Below are 16,956 nucleotides of genomic sequence, written 5' to 3' on the forward strand. Positions count from 1 at the left end.
GGTCAGAATGTGGGGGGAGGGTGGGAATTGTATAGGGAATATAACCAGGATGAAAATGCATGCATTGTGCAAAAATGAAAAGTGATGTAAGAATTATATAAAATAAAATAATTAAAAAAATGCAAATGCAAGGAAAAAAAATAAAACTTTATGAATTCTTCATTACAAACACAATGATGGACAATGAATAATGTTAAACTTACATCCTCAACTTGTAGGTGTTTTTCGTGTTGATGATTCTTGAAAGCAATATCAGCAATATGAATGTATTTAAATGTGTAATAGGCAACATGAATTTCAAATTGAAATTCTGTTAGTAAAGCAATGTATGAATCTCTGAGAGCATATTCTAACAAAGCTGAACATAACTAACATTTTAATATTAAAAATTAATGTTTTTTCATATTAAAAAATAAAAATATTCTTTTTAAATGTCAGAAATGAAGCCATAGCAAAGAAGCCAAAGAATTTACATCACCCACCACATACTTCATCCTTGCTTTTGCATCTCCTCCTGGTTCAAGCCACACAGTGTTCTGAGAACTCTCCCCAGGACCCCAGCGGCCCAGCCCCAGGCCTGAGAAAACCTGCATGGCGCCAGCACTTCCTGCCAGGTGTGACCCTGTAAATGTTGGCCAGATGTATCACCTGTCTGTGCTTTTTCTTCCTTTCAGAATGTGATGTTGGTGCCTCTAAAGCTGTGGTGAACGGGTTGGCACCAGGAAGCAACGGGCAAGACAAAGGTAAGGCTCTTGAAGGGAAGCCTGGATCGGCACAGGAACGTGTTTCTAAGGAGGAGCAGAGTGTGTCAGGTTAGGCCACCCCCTGATAGGGACAGTCATGGGTCTGCTTCCCTTGCTGATTTTCTGAGACCGTCAGCTCATTCTTGCTTGTCCTGAGTGTGAGGCTACCTTTTCCCGCTGTGAGTTGACATAATGAAGACAGCCCCTGTCTTGCCAGATGCCGCAAACAGCAAACAGGTACCAGCCTGAGGCATGCCTCACACCTGGCGCCTGTGGCCTTTATTCGTCTGCACTCTCCTGAGCCCTGTCTCACCTTCACCGGTTACAGTGACCGTTGGCCAAATTGACCCGGAGGCAAGATCCTAAACGTCTGAAAGATGTTACCTCAGAGGCATTAGCTTTATGCACGTCGTCTGCTATTTTCAGTCTTAAAAGATGTTAGTACCAAAGCTGGAAGGGTGAAATGAATAATAGATGAGACAACCTTTGAGGTCCGCTGGTCCTCTCCTCCTGACCCTTGCAACATGGTGCCCGAGTGGCAGGCAGCCCAGCTCCCCTGTCACCTCTGCTGTGTGGTGTGAGTTGGAGTGAGGTACATCCTGCCTCCACCCTCATAGACATCTTGGGGGCACTGGGGCGGTCCTTGTCTTCATAGGTATCTGCAAAATGAGAGACTTTGACTATCTGATGCATTTATTTCTGAGTTATTCAGACTCTGGGTTCCTGGCTTCTAGCAGTGCTCAGCCAGCTAAACTTTCTGGTGTCAAAAAGGAAGTCCTGTTGGACATTTAAACTAGAATGCCACATTTGTCAAGAATAATTTCAGAGTTTGCCATGTTTGTTCTTTGTCATTTTGATCTAGTTCTGCCAAGTATTCCTTTCAAAACAAGGTGGAAATCTGGGAAATCTGGGAAGTGGGAAGAAGGAAATGAGAAGGCAGAGTGGGGGCTTGGGGGGCTGCTTGGGAGGTGACTGCCTCTGGGCAGGAGGTGACCTGCTGCTGTCCTCTCCTTGCCTGCTTGCTCTCCTGCCTGGCCACCCTCTTGGTGTGGGGCTGTGCTCTCAAGGGCATGGACAGTCTCTGCTAAGTTGCTCTGAGAGCATGCTGAAGGCATTGCCGGTGGAGTATTTAAGCATCCGTGAGCCAGGGAGGATGTGGGGCTCCAGTGCTTTTGAAGCTTGTGTGCTGCCGACCCTATCCCTGTGAATTCATCAAAAGAGTAGATTGCAGGGTTGTTTGGGGAGGGAGGCAGGGGAGGGAGTCCACTCCTTGGAAAGACCATTGGTTGGAAAGGAGGCAGCTGTCACCTGAAGGTCATCAGGGTGGCCTAGGGAGGTCACTGAACCAGGTGCCTGGACAGCTGAGCTCCTGTCTCAGCCTCTTCACTTGAGAACTGGATGGCTCTGAGCTGTTCTCTGAGCCTCTGGCCTCTTCTCTGAAAATCGCCACAAAATCCCTTACCCAGCCAACCTCCTGGGTGGTTCTCAGGAGCAGTCAGTAGGATTGCTCTGGAAGCCATCTCAGCACATGCAGCGTTGTGATGTTGGAACCGTAGCACATAAGCTGCCTTCTCTTTGTTTGCTGCCATTAGAGGGCCAAGGGGAGGCCTCACAAACAGGCTTGTTGTGAGAAGGCTTTGGGAATATGCTTACCATTGAGATGCCAGAATCTGGGAAACCTGTACCAGGACTCAAGGACAGCAGCCTGCACCACACCTAGGTGGTGATCCCAGCTCTGCATCCCTCAGCTGGTGCCAGCATCCTGGCCCTTGTGCTGCCCAGAATCTTGAGCATGCACTTGAACACTTGGCAAACTCTTACCCAGAGAAGGGTGAGCTGAAGCAAGACCATCTGCTGCCCAACAGATGGGGTTCTGATTTGCTTGGGGCCAGAGGGCTGTGGTTGTCAGAGCAGGCACAGGACCCCTGAGTTAGGTTTCTGGGGAAGCAGGTGTGATGGCCGAAAGAATCAGCAACTCACAAACTTGTTCCTTCCTCCTTCCACTCATCTGGGGCCAGTGAGCCCTAGCACTTCTCCGTGGAGTCCTCGCCCAGTGCACACTCCCCAGTGTTCTCCCAGGGAGCCCCTTGGGCCCTGACTGCTCTCCCCCACCTCCATTTGCCAGACCATCTGTGTTGCTGTAAATCTCTTTGTCCGGAGCCTTGGCAAGTTCCTGGTGAGGCAGGAGGCACAGACCAGCACTGACCAACTGCATTTGGTGACGGTGGGAGGGGAGCTCTGCTGTCTTGGCACAGAGCTCTGGAGAGAGAAAGCAGGGTATTTTACATGACTGCATCTGCTGCTCTTCGTGTTGTTCTTGTCATGTGGGTGACTTCCTCCTATTGTCCTGCCCAGTTCCTCAACTGCCTGAGTGTTTCCCAAATGTTTTCTGGGTGTTCCATTTACCCTTTTGTGTTTTCAGCAACTGCCGACCCTTTACGTGCACGCTCTATTTCTGCTGTTAAAATAATTCCTGTGAAGACAGTGCAAAACTCTTCAGGCCTAGTACTCCCTCCAGGTATCTCTCCTTGGGTTGGATTCTTTTTCTAATGTTTAGCAGATCATGCATGGTTTTCCTTTCTTCTTTCCTTCTAACAAAGACTTGGAGGCTTAATCCTTGCATGTTTAGGAGACATTCCCTCCACTTCCTCTGCCAGCCTCCTTTCTGCCTGTATCTGTGTGTGAATGTGCGTGCGTGTGTGCGCCTTTTCTGTCTACCCGCAAGTGTGGGGCACTGAGGGCAGATGCCTTGCCCCTACCCTGCTCAGAAGGGCAACCCAGAGGCTGAATGTTTCCTCTGATGGGTGTCTGAGCCGCTTGGATTTCTAACATTCTCCCAATACTTTATTACAACTGCAGTGTCCCCAAGAATTGATGTATTTGCACAAGGGAACCTCTGAATTGGGTTGAACTTGAGGCAACTCTCTTAGATGCTAAACCTAGACATGCCTCAGATGCTTTCTGTGCCAATTCCCAGAGCATTCCCTGCCCTCCCCCAACTTCAGCTGTGACCCCTTCTTGCCTCTCCCCTCAAGGAAGGAGTGTCATTCGGGTGTCAGCTCCAGCCCATAGCTTCCTTGTATACAAAGCAGGACCCCGGTGACCCAGGTGGCTCTTTTTCCAGTGGTGCCCTCAGGGTTTGGGCAAATCTGTGTATCCAGAAACCTATTGATGGGCTGGATTTGTCAGTTTGCACCTCATCCTTTTGAAAAGACTACGCATCATTTTCCCAATAGTTTTGTGATGTCAGTCTCTTCTCCCCTTGATAGAGTTGAATAAATCAAATGCTCCCCAAGGCCACGGGCTGCTCTGCCATATTTTTGTATTTTTGTGATCCACTTTCAGTGGAAGTGATGCTGATGGGGCAGATGTGTTCACTTCTGAACACTAATGGTTCTGCCTGAGTGAGGAGTGAGGAGGGTTTGCTTTTCTCTGTCCTGACAATTAGGAACCGGCATGAACTGGACATCTGAATCCCTGTCCTGCCCGGTGCTCACTTTAAACTTTAACACACAATCCCAGACTTGACAATTTTAGGTCAGAGATCCAGGCTGTGCTGTGAGCAATTAAAAAACTGAACCATGGGATTCAGTTCAGCTCAGCTGCGCAGCAAGAATCATGCAGCGTGTGTGCTTTCTGAGCAGTTTCTCGCCTCCCCAACACAGGTTTTCCTGGAGGATGGGCATCCAGATCTTTGAAGCCTATTTTGAAATCCTTCTCAGTGGAATTCTGAAAGATGATCTGGGTCTGTTATTAGGCCATTGTGAACTGTAAGAGAGGTCAGGACCACATGAAGCCTCAGCCTGGGGTGCAGCAAACCCCTTTCACCGAAGGATATAGCATTTCTAGTCGTTTTCTTTGGTGTGAATTTTCTCCATTAAGTTTGGAATGCAAGGCTGTCACCCATGATCTTTCTCCCCAGGCAGCATATCCTGTCTCATTATTCAGGGTCTTGACTGCCTCATGCAAGGTTTTCCTTTCCTCTTTCTGTTGGAGAGCTGCGAGGAGCAGAGCTTCTCCACAATAACCACCTATTTCCCATGCTGCCAACCCACTCTGGTGTGAGAAGGATGGTCTGGGAGCTTGAGAAATCTTTCATGAACTCTGTCTTAAACTCTGCCTTACTAATTGGTCAGAAGTATGCTCACCAACCTAAACCTCATTTAATAAAAGGAATCAAAATGCTTTCACTTTGAATTGTTTTCAGCTGATACTGTAACTCATCCATTGACTCAGAGCTCACTGTGCTTCCATTCCCCCTAACCTCATGCGTGCAGTAAGCCTCTGGAAGTACGACTTGTCCCTCCACCACCGGCAGATTAATTTTCATTCACCACCAGACTCTTGCTTTCGCAAGGTTCATCTCATTCCCCACCTGTAACAAGTTGCTGGCTGACTGTTGCTTTAATCCTTCAGGAACCTTGGATTCAGCCTTCTCTTTTGGATTCTTTTCCTTTCAGACATGGATCCTGCAAAAATCTGCACTGGCAAGGGAGCCGTGACTCTCCGGGCCTCCTACAGGGAAATCCCAATCAGTAGTCCTGTGAGCCCTCAGGAAACCCCGCAACACGAAAGCAAACCAGGTACCCTAACTGGCAGCTGGGGGAGGCATTCAGGGGCACATCAAAAAGGCAGGAAACTCCAAGTGCTTTTGCTCAGAAAGATGTGAATTCATCAGCTGCCTCCTGATTGTCCCAAAGACCCCCAAGGGCAGTCCGCTCCTTGTCCCTTCTGAGACAGGTACTGGTTAGTGTCATGAACTGACAGATACATATTTGCTCCAGGCACAGGCACAGCAGCCACCACTATTGATTTGAGCATTTGAGCAGATGAGCAGAGACCCCAGTACCGACTCAGGGGCTCTGCAAACTGTGTAGGCAGAGATGACTTAGGAGCACCAAGAGTGAGAGGTGACGTGGGCTAGCGGTTGGGCCCCACTTCTGAAAGCTGGGCTGCGACCTCTAGGCAAGGCTGGAACTGGAGAAACAACCAAGGCGGGCAGTCAAGTGCAGGTGGCTGACCTGGCTCCCAGAACAGGGACAGGGCTCTTGCCTGGGGAGGCTACTTGGCAGCCAGGGAGCTGGGTCAGGATAGCCGTTGCAAAACCAGTGCAAATGAGCCCCAAAAGATGAAGGAAACCCAGCTGAAGCCCACCTTCCCATCCTGGTACATCACTTGAGGAAGCCTGGCTCTAGACCTCGAGCAATGGAAGCTGGTAAAGCTGCATTCATGCCCTACCCCCACCACCTATTGGCTGTGCGGCCTAGGATGAGGTATCAACTCTAACCCTAGGGATCCCGACTACAGAAGGGCTTGGTCAGAGCATTACCGTGAGGGTGTATTTTGCAGGGTTTGCACTATGCCTGGTGGCATGGAATGAGCTGCTAGATGTTAGCTGCTGCCAGCAGGTTATGATCATGATTCTTTTAATCTCAAGAAAGGACTCTTCATGGCCCAGATGTTCTCAGAGTTAGAAAAGTCTCTCTTGCTGTGTGGAGATTTCTGGACCTACTAAACATAGAGCTTCCATATGATCCAGCAATTCCACTCCTAGGTATCTACCCAAAGGACACAGAAACATCAATTCCAAAGAACACCTGCACCCCTATGTTTATAGCAGCACTGTTTACAATAGCTAAGTTTTGGAAACAACCCAAATGCCCAAAAATAGATGACTGGATCAAGAAGATGTGGTACATATACACCATGGAATATTACTCAGCATTCAAAAAAGATAAACACATGCAATTTGCAGCAACATGGATGGCGCTGGAAGGGATCATGCTCAGCGAAATAAGCCAAAAAGAAAAAGAAAAATACCGGATGGTCTCACTCATAGCAGGAATCTAGAAAACTTAAATAAGGGACCAGGAAAATGAATAACTATAAGAAAGTGAAAATCAGAATCAACAAAAAACTATGAAACAGAGACACTTTTGGGGGGGTGGGGGGGCGGGAAGGGAGGGATTGGGATCAGAAAGGGGGGGGTTGCAACTGTATGGGGAATATAAAAATAAAATTTATTATTAAAAAAAAAAAGAAAGAAAAGAAAAGGCTCTCTTTGCTATTCCTCAAAGCGGCTGTCATGGGTCAGGGTGGCCTCTCTCCTCTCTGCAGGCAGTAGTTGCTTCTCTCACTTTCATTGTGTCAAAATCACCTGGAGTAAAAGGGCCAGTTCCTGTGTCCCAGGCCATCGTATTAGAACTTGATCCCACTTATAGGTCTGAGCTGTGGTCTGAGGCTTTGTGTTTCTGACAAGTTCCCAGGTCATGCTGAGGTTCTAAGGACTACCTATAAGAGCTGTTGCTCCAGGGAAAAGGAATTTTCCCTCCGTGAAGGAAATCATGGAGGAAATAAGTTGGTAATGACCCTTCTTTGGAGCCAGAAAGGAAAGGAAGTGGGGCCCACAAATCCTTTTGGAGGGAATGTGAAAGGATAAGATGGAATTCTATGTGGTAGAGATGTCAGTGCCCAGCATCCTGGAAACTGACTTCTTCCTGTACCTGCCTTCTGCAACAGGTGCCCAGGTGGATGCCCAAGAGCAAGCCAGGCTAGGCTTTGGGCACAAGCCCCTTTCTCATAACATTGACCCTGCAGAGACTCAGGGAGGGCCTTTGTGGCCTCCAGGACTGCAAGTTGAAAGTAGCTTGTTGGCCCTTTATTCCTGAATCCACACCTGCCTGACTCTTGCTCCGCTACAGTTTGTCTTTCTCATTGCAGGAAAGAAAAGAGAATGCGGCAAAATAATCTCTTCCTAAAATCAGTTTACTCCAGCCCCTCTAGGCCTCACTAGAAGATCCAACTCCCAAACTTGAGGTTGTTTGAAGAAGACAGAATTCTAAGGGATAACTTAAAGAACAAGAAAGATGTTACCTGAACCACAGCAGCCCCATAAAATGACTTACAATGTCCCCTTGCTCTGTTGCTGAAGGAGCAGGAGTGGAGGGATGGGGGTGGCCTTAAGCTCCCTCTAGTGGTAACAGTGTGACACTAACAAAATGCAAATAGTACTCCCACCTTTTGTAGGATTTATGAAGCTGTCTTTAGTCCCAAAATAATCCTATGTCTTATGAATTTCTAACAGATAATTTGGGTGACAAAGATCTTGTTTTAAAATGCATATAGTCTGAAGAGTTAAGGGATAGCTATCAGTCATTCACACCTTAGAATAAATTAATTTCACTAGGTTATTTTTCTCCTGATACGTCAAGATCATTGAATCCATAGCAACAGACATTAATTCCATATTATCTATGTGCCAGGTGATAAATGAGACACTAGCAATTGTGAAGAGCAGCGGGGAGAAGAGGGAAAAAGAATAATTCTGAGTGAATTAGGTCAACACGGAGGGCAATTTGTTGCAACAGAAGCACCAGTTGCGCCCCCCCCCGCCCCCCGCACCCAGGGGCTGTGTTTTCTGACTGTGGGTAAGAGACAACTTTGAAACCCATATGAAGTATGTGGGCAAGATGGTTTCCAAGCCTTTCTAGTTCCAAAATGCTCTGTGTCTGTGGGAAGGTTGGGAATTAAGCTTACACTAACAGAATCCCATTCGCCGGGGACTTCTTCAAGATTGCACAGAGGGTAGTTTGGGTGGAAAGGAACAGCTGGATTTGAGTGGTAGTAAGTAACCGTGCTGATTAAAACTATAGGAAAGTCTGGAAGGAATTAACATAAGTGGTGAGGTTAAAAGACGATGTGCCTCTCAAGATGAGCCCTTCAGGACTAGTGCTCTCCCCGCTTACAGTGCTGCTTGTTGACCAGGGTACTGCTGGGCTTCTCAACTCTATGTCCTTGGCATTCCCCCGCCCTCCTCTCATCTCTGCCTCCACCTGGGCAGGAGGGCAGCTTGCTGGCCTAGGACCTGGGATACCCCCCCCACCCCCCACCCCCGCCATGGGCTTCAACTGGACTCAGAACTCAAGTGTGAGCCATCAAGTGTCTTTTGCTGAGGACTGGCCCACATCCTACTCCCAGATGTCCTCCACAGATAGCTGATGTCAGGGTCCAGCTCCCACCCTTTCACCAGGGTCAGCATCTGTTCCCCAGCTGGCCTGTCAGCCTTGCTTTCTGGCTTCACCTCTTCCATCTGTGGAGCTGCTGGTCATTTGCCTGGATTAGAAGCTCCAGTCTTGTACTACTGCCAGCACCTGTGTCTTGATCTCTTTCCTTACATGTCTTGATCTCTTTCCTTTCCATGTTTCAGAAGTGTCTCCTATTTCCAGTTCTTGCTCCACTTCCGTCCTCCTATGAGAGACAATCTGGCTCCCAAATCACAGTCTTCTATTGAGGATCGACTCTGCCACTTACTGGCTTTGTGATGTGGGCAAATTACTCCACTTTAGAGAGCTAAATTTCCTCATCTGTAAAATGTGGGTGATTCTAATAGGCTTAATGGGATTCAACAGGCTCTTTCATACCAAGATTTAGCACAGAGCCAGGTGCAACGTAGGTGTTCTTTAATGATAAAGAACCATCTAGTTACTATAGCACAGGGGCCCATTAGGCCACAAAGGCCTGGACCTAGTGTTGTAGCAGTGAGAATGAAGAGCCAGGCCCAGAGAAAAGTGCATTTGGAAGAGTGAAATGACAGGGCTCAATGCATTGTATTTAAGGACCATGGAGAGGTAGACCCCATACTGACTAGGAAGGGCCTTTCCTAGTTAGCTAGGAGAATAATTGTGGCACTTGATGTGGTAGATTTTTGAAGGGAGTTGAAAGGAATGTTGAATTCCCTTTTTTTTTTTTTTTAACATATTGAGTTTCTTGGCAAGGTGAAGACTTCTATGAAGAAATTTCTAATAGGCATTTGGAAGTTGGGAGCCCAGGTTGTGAGTTCAGGAGCCACCTGTACAAATGAATCCTGAGAGGATGGAGATGCTCTATGAAGAAGAGTAAGAGACAGCCCTCAGAGTTGCTCATTTTAATCAGCCTCCAGACTTCTGTTCTAAAGTAGTAGCTTGATTCTGGATCCCTGACCAGCCTCCTAATTTCCAAATGTGGACCTTGGATTAAGATCAGAACTCCCTGGAAAGAACTGTATTAGTCTTACTCGTGACTCCCTGCCTCTGGGTGAAGCCTTATTACCATATTCCTGTTCCTCATATAATTGCCTCCCCAGGTCAGAGTGTTTTTATGAAAGAGGAGACAGGGAGCCTGACCTGGCCGTGGGTGTGACACCAAACTTCCTGTCTGGTACAGCCAGAAGACCATTAATCCCTGTGTTCTGAATCACAAGCCAAGTCCTTAAATTTTGTTAATTTTGTGCCACTTGGCTTTAGTCTTTCCTGCCTGATTCTCAACTGTAAAGTTAGCTTTGGGCATGAGGTTCTTGGACCTATAATCAACTCATTTCCTCATGTTTACTCTCTAGAAATGGCAATAACAAAAGAATACTCTGAGAAAATTAAGAATGAATCAATTAGTTATTCCCTACCCCCATTAACTCAGTCCTTTTTTATGAGCCCATGTATGAGCATTAAGGCCATATGAGAAGTTGGAAGGAAAAGTCCCCACAAGAGAACACCCTCATTTCTACATTAGCAAAAGCTCAGGGACTCCCCAAACCACCCTCAAGTCAGATAATTTGCTAGGATTTATGGAACTCATTGGAATCCTCTATACTCATAGTTATGGTTTATTACAGGAAGAGAATTCAGGTTAAAATCAGTCAAGAGAAAGAGTGTGGGAAAGAACCTGTGGCCTCTTTCTTGGAGTCAGGCTTCATTTGTTCACAGCACTGAGTCCTGATGATGTGCTCAAAATATTACCAATGAGTAAGTTCACCCAAGCTCATGTGTCCAGAGCTTTTGTTGGGATTTTACTAATAGGTATTGTCTACTGTCCAAGTATCTCATCTCACTCTCAGTCCATCAGGAGGTTGAGCTCTTGCTAGCTCCAAGCCCCCACCCTAGATATGGCAAAAAGATGTTCCTCTCAAAGGGCATTCCAGGAGCTTAGAAATTAATTCCCAGAAGCCAGAGGGTAAAAGCCAATTAAATTCTTTACCATACAACATGAATAGAAAAGAAACAAAAAAATTTGGAACAACCAAATCTTTAGAGTGACTATTCATCTAACCCTTGGATAGTCTACAAAACATATCAGTTGTGACTCAATGAAATTTAACTCAAGAAGAACTGGTCAGCAAAGCAACTTTAGAACAGACCAACATGTAATTAACCAGAATGACATTAAAGAACATATCAGGAGACTGGCCACCAAGAAAGATTGTATATAAAGAATAGATAAAAATAAGGCAATACAAATTATATTTCTTATTGAAAGACTGGATTTCTTCAGCACTGCAAAACCTATCTAGGATCCAGCTTTTTAAGGCCTCCCCCCAACTCCCACCCCAGGAGATCTAAGGTAATATGTATTGAAAGGAGTATTTCACAATCTTCTCAGCCAAGAGGTAATAATTGATGATTATCTATATAAAATTACACCTCAGGCATGGCAAATGGCCCTGGGCTGTTACCAACCTTCAAGGTTCAGAATACTAGGTAACAAATGAAGGATGATAAAACATCAAAAATACAGCTCTCCTTTAATACGGAAGAGAGGAATTCTTAGAGAGTTTCTAGGAACTGCCCTTTGGGAGAAAGGATAAGGGAACAGTTACAAAGACTTAAAATGAAAAGGAAAAGTGACTTGATCCCCCAAGATCTTATGGCAGAAGTCTGCTACTCTAATTAATTTCTATGTCGGGGGACATTTTTTTCCCCTTATGCATTTGATACTGATTTTACTTAGCACATACTTAGATGTTGCCATTTAGCCCTCTTGACTCAAAAGAGGTAGATATTATCCCATTTCACAGATGAGGCTGTCATTTGATGCATGATGTGCAATTAGCATGATAGTCTGATGCCAAAATGAGAGTCCCTTTATGGTACCTAGAGATTTGGAGGGACACATCTGTTTGTCAATGTCACCTGAATAGAATCAATGCAAATGAGAACCAAAGATGGGGAGAAATACTGTACCTCCAAATCCATGTACAAAGTTCAAATCCTTTAATGAAAACCCCCTCACTCAGAACTTATTGATAGTACTGTATGTGAAAATCTAATATATTTGGTAGAATGACTTGACTGACAAAGGTAGACTAGAAATAGCAACTTGGGAAGGCTAATGGGACAGTGAAAGTAATAGCTGCAGGCGAGGAGGGAGGGCCACTGTCACATGTGTCACCTGGTTTAAGGGCCTGTTAGGTAGGAGGACATCTCTGGGCCAGGGATCTGGATGGATGCACCAGTGCATGTCAAAAATAGTCACTTTTCAGATACTTTTACATACATACTCAGGCTCTTCAGCAACCCTATGAGGTGCACAGGGGGTAAGGATTATATTTCATAGATGAGAAAAGTGACGTTTAAGATGATTAACAGATTTACTCTCAGCCACACAATCAGAACATTGCAGTAATAGTAAAATTCAAGTTTTGTAAACTTTCCAACTGTGCCTTTGGAAGATAAGCACCTATGAATTGTCCACGATGAGTGTCCAAAATGTAATAGACACCTGCTGAAAGAATGTGCAACCAAAACATGTTAGAAAAATTCTGTCTTGGGGGAAAAATTAAGCAAAAATGGGCACAATTTTCCATAAGGATGGAAACAGTGTAAGGTTGTTGTTAAGTATTCCTTATTGCAGTGGTTTTCAAAGTGTGGACTGTAGCCTTAGCATCACACAGTGGAAATGCAAGTTCTCTGTCTTCCTCTCGGCTGATTCAGAAACTGGTCCACCAATCAGTGTTTTAACGCACACTCTGTAATTTAGATGCAGCTAACCGTTGCTGCACATGGGTGCAAATTACTCAAAACCTTTACCCCAACCTTGCCATTTTTTGCACCAATATTGAACACCTTTTGGCTCCCACCCCCCCACCTTTCCACAATGCAGGGGTGATGGTGGAGGGCTCTGCACTTGGTTCTGGAGGTCTGGGCCTAGGCTGACTGCTTTGTCATTTTCTGGGCAGGCCAATTTCTCTGTTTCCTCATCCATGAGGTAGATTAGTTACCTCAGAGACTTGTTGTGGACACTAAATTAAATATTAAATAGGGGTAAAAGTGACTAATAATGTCTGGTACTTAGAAAGGTATTCAATAAATGTTTGTCAATCTCCATTTGATGTCTGGAAAGCTCACCTATAATCCCTGAGGACACTACAGTGAGATGGAGGCTTGGGCTATGAGAGCTTCAATATTCATCCCTTACCCTGCCATACATAGGGTGAGGCACAGCAGGAGGCTGGGGAGGAGGAGGAAGTTAAGGGATCGGCTAGATTGTGGTTGGCAAACTATGGTCCAGGGGTCAGATCTGATGCACCCCTGCTTTCATGCAGCCATGAGCTAAGAATGGATTTTAGATTTTTAAATCATTGAAAAAAAATTTCAAAAAGAATATTGTACACCATGTAAAAATTATATGAAATTCAAATTTCAGTGTCCATAAATAAAGGCTTTTCGAATGCTGCAACACTCATTCATTCATCTATTATCCATGACTGCTTTTGTGCTACAGTAGCAGAGTTGAGTAGTTGCTACTGAAAACAAATGACCTGCAAAACCTGAAATATTTACCATCTATCCTTTTAAGAAGTTTGCTGACACCTGGGCTAGGTGGAGAATAGAGTCTAGATTCAAGAGACGATGCAGAAGAAGATACTTTTTCAGCTCTGCCAACCACTGTGCCAAGCATTTCTCATGCATTGTATTATTTAATTCTTTGAAAAGCACTTAGGAGGCAGGCCTCACATTATTCCCATTTTTCAGATAGAGAAACTGAGACTTGTAACTTGCCCAGGGTCACAGAGCCCATAGGCAGTAGATCCAAGATTTCTGTTAAGGGCTAGCTTCCTTCCTGCTGAGCTGTAAGCACTGGGATGCAGGGCCTCTTGCTGCTGGGTGAGGCCCACTGGGAGAGGCTTAGGGGCTCTAAGATGCAGCAGGCTGTGGCTAGGACAGCAGGGTAGTAGTTGACTGGAAGGAGACAAGGCTTCCGCATGGTGTGATGAAAACGAGGGGAGGGGAGGGTGATTAGATTTTGAAATGTTTATGTGGCTTGTTTAATGGAAAAAAAGAAGTAGGCAGGAAGGAAAAAAGTCTTTATCACAGCAGATACTTCTGGGCTTAAATCATGTCCTCGCCCCAACCCAGCACCAAAAGCCACGGAAAAGGTGCATATCTACCACTCAGCTCTCCCAGGCCTGTTAATTACCCCAGCTGCTAATGAGGAGACATCCCTCTGAGCCCATGCCAGGCTGAGGAAGGGAAGGAGCATTAGTGAGTAGGGACTGGCCAGTAGAGAGGTCTGTTGCCTTTTTGTCTGTAAAATAAGAATGTTGCGGAACAATTGTTTCTTCATTGCTGTGAATGTGAGCCTTGTGTTTCCAAAGGTCAGCGCCTGTGAACACATCATGGGTTAGAGTGGGTTCCTATGGTAATTAGGCCATGGTGACTGAGGGTGTTTTGTGTCCGGCCACAGGGTGCTGGATTTTTGCCTTTCTATGCAGTCCTGCTGGGTTCCTGCAAATGTAACCATTTCTGTTTTCCCGCTTCTTGTTTTCACCCTTTCTGTGCCACACCCAGTTCTGGAGTCAGAGAGTTCCGCAGCAGGTATGGTTTCTCTTGCATTCTTTCTGCCCCCGCCTTCCGCCAGGGATCCTTAAATCAGAGGGTATCTAGGGGGCATGCCCGGTGAGTGAAGAGTTTCTCTTTTATTTTTTTTACCTCTCAGATGAGTGGAGGCTTTCTTCCAATGCTGATGCCAATGGGAACGCCCAGCCCTCTTCACTCGCTGCCAAGGGCTACAGAAGTGTGCATCCCAACCTTCCTTCCGACAAGCCCCAGGTAGGCATGTCCCCAAGGGCTGGGTGGGGATTGGCCAGTGGCACCGGCTCTTGAGTCTTTTAGTTTTGATTTGTCTAGCTGGACAAAGCAACCAACTAGGTGCTAAATTATACTTTGGGCCAACTCTGGGAAAGTTCTGCAAGAACCAGAGTTAGGGAGCAGTTGGGGTTGAGGCTAGCAACGCATGGGACAAGGATGGTCTGCACCAGGGTATCAGACAGGCTCAGTGTCTTCTAGGTGTGAAATGTATGTGGAAATATTCTGAAACAGGGAATCCATTTGACCCTGAATAAGTGGGGAAAAGGTTTGAGCCTGTTTATTAAAAGTTCTTTAGAGTGTAATATTCAAATGAAGGGTGCACTCTGTGTTTATTCCATTTGTTTGCTGGTGTTGGGTGATAAGAGTTCCAGCAGCTCTAGCAAGCAGCTGTGGCCAGACCCCAACCCAGCAACCCAGGAGCAGGCAGCTAGAAGTCAGAATGGCTGGAGTTTAAATTGCCTCACTCTTCTCTACAAAAGCAAATCCCCTAAGGTTGCATATCTTGCAGTGATAATTTTGCTTAATTCTTTCTCCCTCAGTGGTTTTCTCGATCTTTTCTCTATCTTTTCTCCTTCCCCTCCACTTTGTCATTTTGATGAGCGAAATAGATCCTGTTTTCATTGAAGCAACCTGTAAGGAGTGTTTTTACATCCATGGAGTGGAGCTGTCCTTTCTCTTAAAGGAAACTTTGCTGCTCAAAACTTGGGGCAGAGATGTGTTCCTTCTGTGTGGCCCTTCCCTGTGCCTGCCTTCCAGGAAGGTGCTCCCAGAATTCACAAGATGCTGGGAATTCCAGCATGTCCTTCCTGGTCTCACCCCCACCTCTCCCTGCATCCTCTGGCTGGTTTCTGAGGACAGAACACCGCACTGGGCCCTGAAGTGAAACCGAGTCAGAGATGGTGTTTTCTGTCTCTCTGTAGACCCACTTGCCCAGCCTCAGAGGCGGTCCCTCTAGTGCCATGTGTGCTGAGCAGCACTACCTACCCTTTCTGCCCCCCACCAAGGCACACCTTGGCTCACCTGTGCGTGTGCCTGGCCTCCTGAAGTCCCCATCGGACAGGGGGACTCAGAGGTCAGTGTCCTCTAAATGACCTGCCATAGTTTTCCCATTTCGGAGGCCTTTCCCAGGGAATGAGTATGTTGCCTGTGCGGGCATGCTTCCTTCTCAGGTATCCTAAGACTAGGATCTGCTCAGCTCTCTAGGTTGGGAAAGAGTGCTGTTTATTAGGGCCAGCGTAGTAGTATAGCCTCTTCCATCGTCAGTGACTAGGCCCAAGGATTCCTTTTGGCTTTTTAAACAGCTCTTCAAAAGATAACTCAAAAACTGTGTGAGTGAATAAAAATTTCCTTTAAATATAGTCATGAGCTCTTGTTGTGTTCAGGTCAGTGTGTCATTGAGTTCTTATTGTGTTCAGATCAGTGTGTCAAACATTACCCTCAAGGAGTTCATAAGAGTATAAGCCCTATAAGGTGAGCCTCTCCATGGATCGCGTGTTTTCTTGGCTATCATTGTCTATAAATTTTCTTTTTACTAAAATATCAGTAAAAAAGGGAATCTGAGAAGTTGCTGAGATAGAGGGCTTCTCTGTAATTTTATTATAAAATTAGCCATCCAAATTTCAAGAAACTTTAGGTCACATATTATCTCCTGGATTTATTATCTGAATGCAAAGATAACCTGTTGCGACAGGAGCTTTGTTGCCATTTTGCAAACCATGGAGCTGGTTTGCAAGGCAAGACTCTGCTTGAGCAGAAGTTGTCGTGCCATTTATTGAAAGCACACAGGCCAGTAAAAGCTGATCATTCAACAATGGTATGAGGAATCAGGTCCAGAGGATGGGACAGGAGTGGGGGACAAAGTTTTATGAGGGACTGGGAAGGGGACAGTGTGACCGTATGTCAAGAGCCATTTGTGTCAGCAAAGTATTTGATGTTATCACAGGCAGAGTCATCCCGAGACTACCATGGAGATAGACAGTCACGTAATCAGGTCAACAGTGGCCTAGGCATCCCCGGGCCTGCCTCAGGATACGGACTATACTCCATAGGTAGTCAAGGTATGCTCAGCTGTGATTTGCGGACAGCCAATAGGTCGCAGTTGCCCATGAGTGGCCAGCTCATAGGAACCCATAATCACCTCTTACCTATAGTCATGCCAGAGCTGTACGTTCCTTGGGAGTAGGCAAGCCCAGATGGGCTGGGCTGGTGACAACAAGACTTGGATTCAGAGACAGAAGGCTCTCAGATCCCTGCAGCCGTGCATCTCCATACACACTGAGTTGGGGTCTGGGAAACTCAAGGGCCTGAGGGGAACT

The 16,956-nt window shown here is 46.1% G+C and overlaps 1 protein-coding gene across 1 annotated transcript in view; it reads left to right on the top strand.

Annotated features, from left to right (window-relative positions):
- The window catches only part of LOC119234212 (sorbin and SH3 domain-containing protein 1-like), a 182,942-nt gene that overhangs the window by 106,383 nt on the left and 59,603 nt on the right, over positions 1-16,956 (top strand). Inside the window, 4 exon segments of the mRNA XM_054690406.1 lie at positions 675-743; positions 5,204-5,326; positions 14,342-14,368; positions 14,490-14,602. Coding sequence (XP_054546381.1) covers positions 675-743; positions 5,204-5,326; positions 14,342-14,368; positions 14,490-14,602 — 332 coding nt within the window.

This window comes from Talpa occidentalis, unplaced genomic scaffold, assembly GCF_014898055.3.
Source record: "Talpa occidentalis isolate TD23 unplaced genomic scaffold, MPIMG_talOcc4v2.1 talOcc4.8, whole genome shotgun sequence".
Taxonomy (NCBI): domain Eukaryota; kingdom Metazoa; phylum Chordata; class Mammalia; order Eulipotyphla; family Talpidae; genus Talpa; species Talpa occidentalis.